The 15272-nt window shown below is 41.4% G+C and overlaps 1 protein-coding gene across 1 annotated transcript in view; it reads left to right on the top strand.

Moving 5' to 3' along the window:
- IQGAP2 (IQ motif containing GTPase activating protein 2) overlaps positions 1-15272 on the top strand; it is a 298400-nt gene that overhangs the window by 194270 nt on the left and 88858 nt on the right. The window contains exons 12-13 of the mRNA XM_061158141.1: positions 3574-3698; positions 12291-12454. Of these exons, the coding sequence (XP_061014124.1) occupies positions 3574-3698; positions 12291-12454 (289 nt within the window). The remainder of the gene's footprint in view (positions 1-3573; positions 3699-12290; positions 12455-15272) is intronic.

Here is a 15272-nt window from a genome sequence, read left to right as displayed (position 1 = left end):
CCTCCCTCCAAATCACCCACTTTGATTATTAAAAATCCTCTCTTCCTCTATCTCAATTTACAAATAACCCATTAAGGAAAGGGACCCACACCCCATCTGAGAACCACTTTTATACCTGTGATTTTCAACTGGGGACACGAATAAACTTTAGAGTGAAAATATTCTGTATGAAATACTTTAAAATTTTTATTTTAAAATAAAATCACAAATTTTAGCACTTTCCAGGTCACCTGGATGGCCCAATACCAACAGGAGTTTCTTGAGCCCCTTTGGTTCTGATATGGATTGTTGCATTGGTCCCAAGTGGTCTTCTACAGCCTCAACATTTCAGTTTCCATGCTAGCTTTTAACCAAGTACTTGGAAGCCCAAGTTGGCAGGTTTTCAACTTTAAGAAACACTATAGCTCTCCCTTATGGTCTTACAACTCCTTCATTGTACACGGGTGCTGGGCAGGGCCACCTGGCTGAATTCTTACAAGGTCTCTACCAATTTACCATGGCTTCTGCCCTTGGGACTCTGTTTTCCCAGAAAGGTTCTTTTGTCCAATTCTCACAAGAGTGATACAGGGTTGGCATTGGCTCTGGGCATACAGTGCTCCCAGATTAATTGTTCTAAAGTGTACTTAGGTTTATCATGCGCCTCCCAACGACTGTCCTCTGTTCTCATCTGAATTACCATCAGCGTAATTCAGCCCTTAGCTCTAGCTACAGTCCTCCTTGTCTTTTGCGCTTCAGCCAAGCTGGATCCAGACACACTCTGCTCTTTCTGGCGTATCCGCTCATAAGCACACATGTCTCACCACTAAGGACACAGTGCCTGTCACCCATCTCCACCTCGCATAGCTCTGGAGCGCCCAAGCCGTCCTTGCCAAAGAGGATGCTTCTGTGAATGAGTTCCATGCTTCTCCCACCCCAGCTAATGTCATCTCTTCTGAGAACTAACATGATGTGGTTAAAGGAACATAGCCTTGGAGCCAAAAATAATCTGCTTGACTCTTCCTAGCCAAGCCCCTGTCTCTTCATCTGTAAAGCACAGAAACTCACACACCATAAAAGCACCTCCTCTGCATTTGCAGAACATTTATGAGCCTGTCCCAGGCCAGGTGCTCTATCACAAAGGGTTTCTGTCTCCTTCTCCTTCCTTGGAACTCCGTTACTTCCACTCTTATGCACAACCTCTAATTTTATGACTTTTCCCATGCTCTGCTGTTATACCCTATCTGAGTTTTTTTTTTTTAATCTTATCTAATGGGCTGAAAGGCTCCCCAGGTGGCGCAAGTGCTCTTGCCTAGAAAACTCCATGGTCCGAGGAGCCTGGTGGGCTACAGTCCATGGGAGCACAGAGAGTCAGACACTAATGAAGCGACTTAGCGCAATGGGCTGAAAGCTCCTTGAAATAATGGCTGCATCTTGTCCCTTCCAGTCTCCCCATAGTGCCTGCCACAGGTTTTGTACATAGTTTGTACTTCATAAGCATCTGCTGAATGAAGCTGACATTTTAGTCTTCTTCAAAGCTCCCCAAGAGTGTTAGAAAGGTAATCTTACTAGGCTAACCATAGCAGACACCAAAGGGAACTCTCAGAAAGGTGGGGAGGGAGAAGACATAGTCCTGTTGGGTAAACTACAGCAGTACCCAAAATTGGCATCTTAGTGCTGGAGGCTAGTGCTCATACGGAAAGCCTGTGGAGCTCTGGTGTGTGTTCATCACATTTTTTCCTTTTGCTAGTATTTGTTCATTTATGAGGAAATGGTGGGTGAGTGTGGATTTTACTTTTTCCCCTCTGTTCATCCTTAAGCTTTGTCATTTTATTCCCACTGTGTCAGCATTTAGATGTCAGATACGTGAAATGCCTGAAAGGATTTTATAGAATGGTCCCCATCTATAATGGATACTAGTGAGTGCAAGTTGCCGTTTATCCAGTCACTGTGGTCAGTGTTGTTTATTACATATTGCTACTCATGAGTGGTTTCCTGGTGGCTCAGATGATAAAGAATCTGCCTGCAATGAAAGAGACCCAGATCAATCCCTGGATTGGAAAGATCCCCTGGAAAAGGAAATGGCAACCCATTGCAATATTCTTGCCTGGAGAATCCCCACGTACAGAGGAGCCTGGTGGGCTATAGTCCATAGGGTTGCAAAGAGTCAAACGTGCCTGATGTGACTTAGCATGCATGGAAGTGTAGAAAAGTGTTTTCTTAGGTTTATAACTCTTGATAAGATGAGAATCTCACACAGGACCTTGAGACACTTTCAAGCCTGTGTTTGGTAATGCCTTGTTCAGACACAGAAAATGAGTCCTCCCCACCACTTCCTATTCTGAATGATATTTTTCTTTCAAGCTACACCCAATGGAGGACATCTCAGTGCCACCTGGGAGTGTGCAGAACTTTGAGAAAACCTGTCACAATGAGAAAACAGTTATAGAGTCCATGTAGTGTTACTTCTTTGAACCTCGGCTGTAAATCTGTTGGTTCTATTCAGAAGTCAAATTGCAAAGTAAATCAGTATATACATAGAGGTTTGATCTTTACTTCTCTGGTATAAAGATGCACAAGCAAATTAAACTACTGGGTTTCTATACTTTGGCCTGGAATAACTTACTCATGTTAGCTTATGGCTGTAATGTTGTTTCTATAAATTAAAGTGGGAAAATTGCTGACTAAGAAACAAAAGTCTCTTAGTAACATGTCAAGGTGAATTATTGGATTATCTTTTTCCCCAAAATTTCTCAAGACAAGAAAAATATTCAGAGCATTGACCGAGTTCTGTTTTCCAAAAGGCGAGGAGGGTCAGGGGTCCGATTGAGGTGTAGGAGTGGGAGGACAGGGAGCAGATGCAGGAGCAAGGTAGCAGCTGTGTGAAGCCTGAGCAGTGGGCAGGTGAGGAGAGGATTCCAGCACACTCTAGTTCAGCTCACGCACCAACTCGTCAAGAAAACAGGCAGTGAAGACACAGGATCTTCACCAAGGTTTCTGGAACTGCAGTTTCATTTGATTTGATTTGTCATTTGGGTGTATGTATTAGGCTACAAGGTAACCCAGCTATGTTAGTGTTACAGTTAAAAAAAAAGGGGGGGGGGCGGGGAGCCTCTCAAGGCTTGGATTTGTCAAAGGAAGGAGAAAAAAAAAAGGACCCTTGATGAAAAGATTAGAAGCCATGGTAATTCTGAATTTTATATCATAATAGTCATCTGGAGTCTGAGCAGAACCAAGACATTCAAAGGGAAGGAAAATACTTACTAAAAATACTAGTACCTTCACAAAGTTAAGGATGTTGAGGTTTCTTTGCTTGAGATAAATACAAGATTGGAATTTGAGGAACTTTTTATTAAAAAACATTTGTGCCTGGAAGTATTTTAAGGACAAAAACAACATCATTAGTCTAAGTGAGCTTGGTTTATGTTGACAAAGCTGCACAAGACAATTTTACTTGCCTTTCTACTCTGTCTAACTTTATAACATCACATTGGGCCGTGCATGTCAAACTTAAGATGCTTGCCAAATTTAAGATGCGTAACATGAACAAAGAATGACTGTCTCTGATAGGCGTCATGCTTGCTTTCTCTTCTACAGTTATGCAAATGCACTTCTCTGCATTAAACTGGAAGCCTTATCCCAAGGGCAAGATAGCTTAAGCTGGAATGAAATTCAGAATTGTATCGATATGGTTAATATTGAAATTCAAGAAGAGAATGACCGTGAGTATGGCAGTTTCCTACTCTAGTTAGGGTGGGAGAATGAGGTAGCTGGACAGCCCAGATCCCTAGGTTAGGGCTGCCAATCTTTTGCTCGTGGAGCCCTATGAGAAAACATTCTTCTTACAGGTATGTATGTATTTATGTATAAGTGTTATTTCTGTACTACTATCCCAGTGTGTTATAAACATTACAAAGCAAACATAAGACATAAAAGAATAGAATAAAATGCATAAATACAAGTGCCAATTTTTAAAATTTCCTTTTACTTGAGCTTCCCTGATGGCTCAGCGGGTGGAGAATCTGCCCGCAGTGCAGGAGACACAGAAGCTGCAGGTTTGATCCCTGGGTCAGGAAGATCCCCTGGAGAAGGAAGGGGCAGCCCACTCCAGTGTTCTTGCCTGGAAAACCCCAAGGACAGAGAAGCCTGGTGGGCTACAGTCCACAGGGTCGCACAGAGTTGGACATGACTGAGCGCATGCACACTTGGGAAATGACTGCTCTGAAGAACTCAGTTTTTTAAGCACTCAGCTTTATTTTGACCTTCATTGGGGTATTATTCTGAAATATGACACATATTCCTGCTCTAAGAAGAAATTACAACACAGTCTAACTGTTGTTTATGATCTCAAATCATGGTGATTTGCTGTATTTCTAGAACTTAGGAGCTCTCAAAATGTTTTGTCCTAGTTTATTTTCCTAAGGTTTTACAACCCAGATGTCTCCGTCAACAGATGAACGTATGAAGAAGATGTAGTGTCTGTGTGTGTCTGTGTGTCTGTGTGATGGAACACTATTCAGCCACAAAAAAGTAAAATTTTGCCATTTGCAACAATATGGATTGGCTAGAAGAGCGTTATGCTAACTGAAATGTCATATAAAGAAAGGCAAATGCTGTATGAGGTCACTAATATGTGGAATCTAAATAATACAACAAACTAGCAAATGTGACAAAAAAGAAGCAGATTCACAGATCTCTGAGGAACAAACTAGTGGTTACCAGTGGGGAGAGGGAAGGTGGGAGGGGCATGTGGGAAGTATAAACTCTTGGGTCTAAGGTAGGCTTAAGAATGTACTTACAACATGGGAAATAAAGCCAATATTTTGTAATACCTGTAAGTGAAAAGTAACATTTAAAAATTGTATAAAAAAGATAAAAATGTTTAAGCTCTATGCTTACTCTTTATAAACATAACAGAAGTTTACAATGTTTTGTTCTAGTTTGTTTTGTTTAAGTTCTTAGATCTGGTCTTCTAATACTGTATCTCATTTTGTTATACTACAGTCACTGGAGATAAAATATTTGACTTTGTTAATTGCACTTACAGAGTTTTCTTTGCTTTCTTTACGGCTTCCTATGAACCCTGTGCCCAATATCAAGGCCAGGTTTACTTTTTGGCTAAACAGCTTCTCACTCTAGACCTCTCATAGAAAGCAGGGTCCAAGGGTGCTGCCTGGACGTGGCGTACCATAGATGCCCCTGTTAGACTGATTGCTGAACTTGTTTTCATTTTGTCCTTTTCAAGAGTTGTCTGCAGATCTGTTTCCCCTTTTGTGATTGCAGGACTTTCTGTTGCCTCTCTGCGTTTGGGGATCCCTGCCATCAGACAGCTGACACTCCACCCACTTGGCTCTTTTCTGGCCTGTTGGCTGGGGAGCTGGTGGTTAGTTGTGAGGAAAGCACTACTTGAAGCAGATGCTCAGCGTCATCAGTGGGGGGTCAGGGTGTGGGGCGTGGCACTGGTGTGTGTGTCCTGTTGCAAAGCTCAGGCCCCCAGCCTCCTGCCTTCCTCCTTGGCCCCCTAGCTCCACACTTGCAGGGTGCAGCCATGGTTTGGGTGCTTTGGCTAAGGCCACTCAAATGTTGGCAAAGCACAAAATTATGTTGCATCTTTGTTTTCTAACATTTTCCCTATTCTTTGTGACAGTATGTGCAATCCAAGTTTGCTTTGGTGATTTCTGTATGTCCTGTTAATACAGGTGAAGATGTATCAATTCTCAGTGCTGAATGAATGTAGTTTTATTCTCATTCTTGATACTGACAAGGGGGAGGGAGGAGGGACCTGCCATTTTTTGTCCCAGATGATCAGATAGAGCCTTTGCTTTTACCAGAAGAAAAACTGTAACATGTATATAATTTTAAAAGAAAGTGGTCTTCTGTGGGTGAATTGGGTGGGTGGGTGGGGGGGCATACCACACCGCTTGTGGGATCTTAGTTCTTCAATGAAGGATTTAACCAGCACCCTCAGCAATGAAAGTGTGGAGTCCTGACCACTGGACCTCCAGTGATTTCCTTGTAGGTGGATACTTTTTTGGGGTTTTTTTTTTTTTTTTTTGGTTGCACTGATTCTTTGTTGCTGCATGCAGGCTTTCTCTAGTTGTGGCGAACAGGGGCTGCTCTTCCTTGTGGTGCCCGGGTTTCTCATTGCGATAGCTTCTCTTGTTGCAGAGCACAGACTCTGGGTGCCTGGGCTGGGTAGTTGCGGCATTTACTTGCTCGCCGCATGCAGAATCTTCCTGGACCAGGGATCACACCTGCATCCCCTGCATTTTCAGGTGGATTCTTCACTGTACTAGCAGGGAAGTCCTAGGTGAATACCTTTAAGCAAAATTTCTTCAGATCTGTGTGGCATTTATCTAAGTAGGTGTACTATTAAGTTATTCTCCACAAGACGTATCGTACAGCAGTTATCACGTTCTTGTAGCCATCTCAATTAAGTTCAGTTCAGTCGCTCAGTCATGTCCGACTCTTTGCGACCCCACGAATCGCAGCACGCCAGGCCTCCCTGTCCGTCACCAGCTCCCGGAGTCCACCCCAACCCACGTCCATTGAGTCAGTGATGCCATCCAGCCATCTTATCCTCTGTCATCCCCTTCTCCTCCTGCCCTGAATTTTTCCCAGCATTAGGGTCTTTTCAAATGAGTCAGCTCTCCGCATCAGGTGGCCAAAGTATTGGAGTTTCAGCTTCAACATCAGTCCCTCCGATGAACACCCAGGACTGATCTGCTTTAGGATGGACTGGTTGGATCTCCTTGCAGTCCAAGGGACTCTCGAGAGTCTTCTCCATCACCACAGTTCAAAACCATCAATTCTTCGGCACTCAGCTTTCTTTTTAGTCCAACTCTCACATCCATACGTGACTACTGGAAAACCATAGCCTTGACTAGACGGACATTTGTTGACAAAGTAATGTCTCTGCTTTTTAATATGCTGTCTAGGTTGGTCATAACTTTCCTTCCAAGGAGCAGGCGTCTTTTAATTTCATGGCTGCAATCACCATCTGCAGTGATTTTGGAGCCCAGAAAAATAGTCAGCCACTGTTTCCACTGTTTCCCCATCAATAGATATGTTTTCCCCATCAAATATGCCATGAAGTGATGGAACCGGATGCCATGATCTTAGTTTAGCCATCTAGAGACTAATATATCCGTTCTAGGGGACTTAATATAAAAGATTTAATTTCTGTCTGTTTTGGTTTGTCGTTTTGTCAAAATGGGGTAATTTTTGCTTAAAGTTCTTAAAGTATTGGGAGAAGGAAACAGCAACCCACTCCAGTGTTCTTGCCTGGAGAGTCCCATGGACATGGGCACCTGATGGGCTACAGTCCATGGGGTTGCAAAGAGTCAGACATGGCTTAGCACACTTGAAATATTGAGTTGGACATCATCTGTTTAGGTGATTGCTTTAAAATCTAAATTAAATATACCGTTGCCAGGCCTGAATTGCATAATATAGAAATTAAATCATCTGAAAGAGCTGAGAGGTTTTCATGGACATCTTGAAAGTGCATTGCTCTCCCCACCTCACCCCTGCCACACACTCCAGGGTCTAATCCCGTGTCTAAATTGTGGTGTGGATGAGGTATGCTGCTGATGGGAAATGTGAAAGCTGAATTGAATGGAGAAGCTGTTAAATGCATTTCCTCAGATTTCAATGCTCTGCTGATTTCTTAATGGAAAGTTTACTTTTCCCAGTCGAACCTTAGTGGAGCATTAGTTTGACCAGAGAGCTTAGACAAGGTTTTCTTCCTGTGAATTTTTGCTTTTTTAAATTTGGTAGGTACCATTCTTTGTCAGTTATCTCACTGAGACGGTAGTGTCTCAAATACTGACAACATCTTTAAGGAAATGCCCACCCTCTTGTTGGACTAGAATGTTATAGTATCATATGATGATTCAAATAAGTGGGCCATGAGTTGAGGCTCAACAATCTTTGCCCAAATGGGATTTTCTCTTTATGTATGAACAGAGGATGTGATACAGATGTGCCCAAGGGACTTCTGGGAAGGTTTTCAGCCCCTATGAGGTCATTGACTATGACATCAGCAGCTTGTGTTCCTATAAACACACCAAAAACTTAAGCAGGCAATTTCAATCAAGTCAGCTGGACGGCACTCATTCCCAGGCCATTAGGTACACACATTCTCTTTCTCAGAGGTAGTTCTGTAAAGATCATTCTTGAGTGGGATGTTTAAAAATATTTAGAACAGTAGGCCCAAGGGGATGTTGAGAGAATGACATAGGTGTTCCATGCTCTCCAGTTAATAAATTTTACAGGGTGAAGTGATAATACCTTGTATGTGGCTAGTACTTGGCCTTTCCCAAGTTCTTCCAATGTTTTGAGATAACCTAACTTGTACATTAGAGAAGTATTTTTGCTGCTGCTTCCAACATACTGGAGTATTATAATCTGGAATAATTTCTAGGCATTTTAGAAAGTCCCTTTCCACCTATAGATTTTTTCATTCTTAACAATGGTCTTTATGGGGTATTTTATTCAGGAGATAACTTAGCTAAACAATTTACCTTAATTTGAATGTCAAGATGAAGATGCTTCTTAAAAATTAAAATGATATATTCTGTTTCATAGCATATCATATAGAGTGGCTTCTGACTGCTTTTGTTGAAAAATAACTGACAGAATGAGATAATGTTTGACTTTAAGTATGTTTATTTTCTAAGCTTACTGCTTGTTAATGTTTAGTTTCTTTAGTAATTCTTGTCCATGAGCACTCACCTGGGAAGCAGAGGCCCCCTGTTAGTATGTGAAGGTATGTACATGTCCATGTGTACTTTTGTGTATGTATATTCATGAATAATATACCCATGCATACATACACTATAGTATCTTATGACTGATTTATAGTTTATTTTTAAGAATAACGTAGTATTGAGAAGTGGCCTCCAAATAGGTCCCTTTTGCTAGACTTTCAAATACTTTTCCAACTGCATGACGTGGCTTCTGTGCTTTTCATTTCTGGACCTTACAGTCTCTGTCCTAAGATCCTGTGTATAGTAGAGATAGTAGAAGTTTAAATTGGTAGATATTTAAACCCTTTGGTACATCCCAAGGGTTCCAGATGTTATTTTCCCAGATGGTATTAGAGAATTTATGATGTTGCTTAGCCATACTTGAACCTTAAAAATTTCCCCAAACATGCATGACTTTGGTAATTTCTATGGAGCCTACCTACACTTGCCGGCTACATGTGGTTATTTTAACTAATTAACAGTAAATAAAATTTAAAATTTAATTCTTCAGTTATACTGGCCACATTTTAAGTGCTCATTAGCTATGTGTGGCTAATGGCTACCATATTGGATGGCCCAGAACATTTTCACCATCGCAGAACATTCATTGGACAGAACTGGACTATATTAACCTTGAAAGTCACTCTGCTAACACTGCAGGGAATTGTTTGGTTTTGAACTGTCTCTTCGGTGTTCTTTACAAAGTGGTGTAGTAGAGTAAACCAAATAATAGAATGCATATCCAAATCTCTCTGCAATTCTGTTTTCTTTTCTGTACATCTTTACAGTAAATTCTTCTAGCCCTGGCATTCTCTGATTCCGTCAAGCAGCAGTACTTGGCATTATTATCTAAGTGAGGCTTACACTAAAAATGAGCATCTCTGCTGCAACTTATATGTCCAGTTATCTCCTGTTTTATTTTTCATATTACTTCCTTTCTCTTTTTATTCAAATCTAGAGAAACTGTGTTGATACTGAATTAACAAGTTCCATGGGCCAACATTATCTTCTGTTTTTACAGCACCTTTATTGGGATACAATTCATATACCATAAAATTTCCCATTTTATTGTGTTTTTGTGGTGGTTTCATATATTTAAAAAATTGTGCAAACATCACTAGTATCTAAATTCAGAACATTTTCATCACCTCAGAAAGAAACTTTGTACCCATTAGCAGTCACTCCCTTTTCCTTATCCTGCCATCCCCTGGCAGCGACCAATTACTTTGTTTCTATGGATTTTCCTATTCTAGGTATTTCATATAAAGAGAATCATGGAATATGGGGCCTTTTGTGTCTGGCTTCTTTCTTTTAGCATAAGGTTTTCAAGGTCCATCTGTGTTGTATCATGTATCATTATACTTCATATTACTTTCTAGGTCAAGTAACATTCTATTCTATGGGTATGCATTTTGTTAATCCAGTTATCAGTTGATGGGTATTTGGGTTGTTTCTACTTTTTAGCTCTTGTAAACACTGCTTCTATAAACATTCATGTGTAAGCTTTTGTGTGGCCACAGGGTTTCAGTTCCCTTGATACCTAGCAGTGGAACTACTGGATCATATGGAAGCTGTATGTTCAATATGTTAAAGAATTGCCTGTTTACCGAGGTGACTGCCATTTTCCATTCCGACCACCAGTTTCACCCCATCCTCAGAACACTTGTTGTTTGTCTTTTTCAATATAGCCATCCTAGTGGTTATAAAGTGGTATTTTGTTGTGATTTGCATTTTCATTTTCCTAATAACTAGTGATATTGACCACCTTTTCATGTGCTTATTTGCCATTTGTATATATTCTTTAAAGAAATATCTGATCAAGTCCTTTAGGTCTTTTAAATTGGGTTTTCTTTTTTATTGTTGAGTTATAAAAATTCTTTATTTATTTGATATTCTTGTGTATCAAGTACCTAAGGTTTCTTATCAGATACAGAACTTGTAGGTATTTACTCCTATTCTGTAGATTATTCACTTTCTTTGATGGTGTCCTTGGAAGCATAACAGGTTTAGCTATTTTTTATTGAATTATAGTTGACATACAAATTATATAAGTTACAGATGTTTATTGTTGATGCACACATTACATGTTACAGATGTTTAATATATTGATTCACAATTTTTAGAGGTTACATTCCTTTTATAGTTACTTTAGAAGACTGGCTACATGGCCTGTGTTGTACAGTATATCCTTATGGCTTATTTTATACATTATAGCGTGTATCTCTTAAAGGTTTAATTTTTACAACATCCCTTTGTTCCTTTTTTGTTTATGTTTTCGGTGTTTATAGGTCAAAAGTATTGCCTAACACGAGGCCACAAAGATTTACTCTTACTTTTCTTCTAAGAGATTAAAAATTTATAGTTTAAGTTTTTATGTTTAGGTCTGTATTCCGTATTGAGTTAATTTTTGTGTGTGATGCAATGAAGGGAGTCCAACTTCATTCTTATGCAGAGGACATTCTGTTGTCTGTGTCCATTTGTTATGAAGACTTACTTACCTGTTGCATTGTCTTGGTCAGATATCACTTGACTATAGATGTAAAGATTTATTTCTGAACTCTAAAGTCTATTCCATTAACCTATGGATTTATGTTTATATCAGTCCCATGCAGTATTAACTGTACCTTTGTAGTAAATTTGAAATTAGAAAGTCCTCCTAATCCGGTTTTTTTCCCCCAGCATTACATTGGTTATTTCTTGACCCCTTGCATGTTCATATGACTTTTAGAATCAGCTGGTCAATTTCTGTTTAAAAAAAGGCAGCTGGAATTTTGATAGGGGTTGCATTGAATCTGTAGATCAATTTGAAGAGCACTGCCATCTTAGTGTAGTATTAAGTCTTTTGATCCGTGAACGTGGGATAATTTTTCCCTTTATTTAGGTCATCTTTTTTTCCAATGGTCTTTCATAATTTTCAGTAAATATGTCTCATCCTAGTGTTGTTAAATTTATTCCTAAGTGTTTATTACTCTCTTTGTCATGTGTTTGTAATTGGAATCTATTGTGGAATTTTTCCTTAATTTCGTTTTCAGATTGCGCATTGCAACTGTAGAAAGATGTAACTGACTTCGGTACCTTGACCTACTGTGTAAGCCTTGTGTGCTGTGTTTGGTTGCTCGATCATGTCCGACTCTGTGTGAGTCACCACTGGTCTTGGGATTCTCCAGGCCAGAAGACTGTAGTGGGTTGCACGCCCTGCTTCAGGGGTTCTTCTCAACCCAGGGATCGAACCCAGGTCTCCCACATTGCAGGCGGATTCTTTACCATCTGAGCCGCCAGGGAGGCCCAAGAATACTGGAGTGGGTAGCCCATCCCTTCTCCAGGGGATCTTCCCGACCCAGGAATCAAACTGGGGTGTCCTGCATTGCAGGCGGATTCTCTACCTGCTGAGCTCCCAGGGAAGCCTATGTAAGCCTTAGCTGTAGTTGTTCATTAGCTCTTGCAGTTTGTGTGTATGTGTGGTCTCCCCAGCCCCCCTTTCTACCTCAATCTTTGCTATAGGTGATTCAAGAAAACTTATGATGTACTGTGACTTAAAAGGAATTCTTTTTCTTCATTTTCTAGGAGTTGTAGCTGTGGGATACATCAATGAAGCCATTGATGAAGGGGATCCTTTGAAAACTTTAGATAGCCTGCTATTACCCACTGCTAAGATTAAAAATGTGGATCCTGACTTTGCCCGGCACTACCAGGATGTTTTATACCAGGCTAAAACACAGAAATACATGGTAAGTCTTAGTAGGTGTGTTTTTTTAATTTATTTATTGTTAGTTGTCTATTTTTTATATAGTAGTGTGCATATTTTAATCCCAAAGGACCTACTGTATAGCATGGGGAACTGTGTTCAATGTCTCGTAATAACCTATAATGGAAAAGAATTCAAAAAAGACTATATATATACACACATATATATGTGTGTATATATATATAATGTCAACTCTGTTTGGATAATAGGTGTGTTTCTTTTAAATTTACAGACCAGTTTGGGGAGAGAGGGGAAGGGGGGAATCAAAGGAACACACGATACTGTTCGAATGGTCTGTCCTTGTTCTCAAGAGGCTTAGAAACTTCCTGAGACAGAGGGCATTCCCACATAAAATCAATAGCAGTGGAGGTGAGTATGGTGGCCAAGTGTCAAAACGAGGAATGCTCAGAGTGACTCAGAGATGGTTGGAGTTGCTGTGGACTGGAATCCTAAGATAGGCTGGTGTGGAGGTAGATCAGGAGCAGTTCCCGAAGGGTAAGGATGAGTTGGTTTGATGGGTGGTAGCTGGATGATGCAAGCAGGTAATGGCAGGGCTATGTGGGCACCAGCTTGGGTTGTTCTAGGCACAGGAGGAAACTGACCTGGCCAGGTCCCACTGCAGGGCGGAGGGTTTCACCTGGCCGCAGAGCTCGTACTGTGGTTGTGGGATATCCCGTAGATGCTGGCCACCCTGGGAAGAACTGAGTGGACAGGAGGAACTGTTTCCTGGCGCTCCCTGGGACTTAGCCACTTGTGGCTGCCGTGTCCCCTGGTGCAAATCCAACCCCAAAGGAGTGGCCATCTTGTTTACAACCCAAACTGCCTCATCTGGAACAGGAAGAACATTTTTGACTGTGACAAACATTTATTGAGCACCTGCTGTTTGCCAGCTATGATAGTGGGTACCTTTATTACCTAATACAGTCCTCAGAATAAGTCATAACAGCCCTGTGAATTAAGTGTCATTATCACCACCCCTAGTGGCTGTGAGGATCAGATGAAGGTGAGTTACGTGAGGCATCCATAAAGCACGGAGGGGAAGGCTGTGCCATCCCAGGGAAGTCTCGGAGAACAGAAGGCTCTACCTTGGGAAATATTTTTCTTCAGCTCTAGTAAGGCAGTTTAGTAGCATGGAGTGATTAGGATTTGCATTGTTTTATTTTTTTCACTTTTATTGAATTTCTGTTTTTTATAGTATGTGTATGTATAAGTGTATAGCATTTGACATGGAGCATGTCATCCCAAAAAAGAGCTTACCTGTGCCAAAAAAAAAGTAGGGAGAGTGAGACTCAAGCCAGGCCTTGTGTCCCCACATCCCAGCGGGGAGAGCAGACCCCATCAGCGAGGAGGATCAGGCTGCCCCTTGCTGTCCTTACCGATGTAGCTGTGGCCGTAGCACGTGACACATCATTGGAAGCTAGAGTTATTAGTTTTGGAGACCGACAGGAACCATTTCGATCTTGGCTTTGCCACCGATTAGCTAGGGATTTTACTCAAGTCACTAAAATTCTTTATGCTTTGGTTTTCACATATGTAAAATTAAAATTATAGTACCTACCTTATAGGATTATGGTGAGGCTTAAATGATTACATAATGTAGTAAATGAATAATACACATTAACACATAATTCCCTATGAACACATAATTCCATTGATTATAATGTATGTATGTATAAGTGTATAGCATTTGACATGGAGCATGTCACCCCAAAGAAGGGTTTATGAAATGTAGCTAGTATTGCTGTGGGCACCTCTAGCTGCCATGCAGATCAGCGGGTGGTGAGTTGATGTCTTCATCACAAGGCCTTTACTAGACGCAAGGCCTGCTCCAGTAATAAATCGGGATCTTCTGCATACAAAACAGAGGTAGACCTGGGTTTCTCTACTGACAACCACATGGGGGTTGTCCTTGAGGTGAGACTGACTCCACAAACCGTTATAGGCAAGCAGTGGATGTCCGCACCTGAGCACCCCAGTCTCAGGACTTCAGGTCAAGGTGCAATTCCACAGCACCTCTTCAAAACACTCAGAAGCCTCCCTGGTGTCTGTGTGCCGCCTCCCTGTGGGGTCTCCTCCTAAGTGTGAAGTGAACGTCGCTCAGTCAAGTCTGACTCTTTGCAACCCCATGGACTATACAGTCCATGGAATTCTCCAGGCCAGAATACTGGAGTGGATAGCCTTTCCCTTCTCCAGGGGATCTTCCCAACCCAGGGATCGAACCCAGGTCTTCTGCATCATAGACAGATTCTTTACCAGCTGAGCCTCAAAGGAAGCCCAAGAATACTGGAGTGAGAAGCCTATCCCTTCTCCAGGGGACCTTCCCAACCCAGGAATTGAACCGGGGACTCCTGCATTGCAGGCAGATTCTCTACCAGCTGAGCTACCAGGGAAGCCCTCCTAAGTATGAAACCAGTGCTCTAATAGTCTAATTAGAGCACTGAATAAGAGCCTAGGAATCTTGAGCTAGAGCCCGGCATTAAACCACCATTGACCTATAAAATTAGAGGCTTGAACTACAATATATTGCCATTAACTGAGAGATTAAAGGGCTTTGCTGGTAGCTCAGACAGTCAAGAATCTGTCTGCAATGCAGGAGACCCATGTTCAATCCCTGGGTCAGGAAGATCCCCTGGAGGAGAAAATGACAACCTACTCTAGAATTCTTGTCGGGAGAATCCGAACAATAGAGCCTCACGGGTTACAGTCCACAGGGTCACAAAGAGTCAGACTGCAGTGATTGAGCACAAGAGATTATGAAACACTACAGCCCCAAGTGATGAATCTGATTTGGTCAAGTTGCC

The sequence above is a fragment of the Dama dama genome, chromosome 12, assembly GCF_033118175.1.
Source record: "Dama dama isolate Ldn47 chromosome 12, ASM3311817v1, whole genome shotgun sequence".
Lineage (NCBI taxonomy): Eukaryota > Metazoa > Chordata > Mammalia > Artiodactyla > Cervidae > Dama > Dama dama.
The sequence above is the reverse complement of the archived record's forward strand: the minus strand, read 5'-3'. Positions and strand labels throughout refer to the sequence as shown.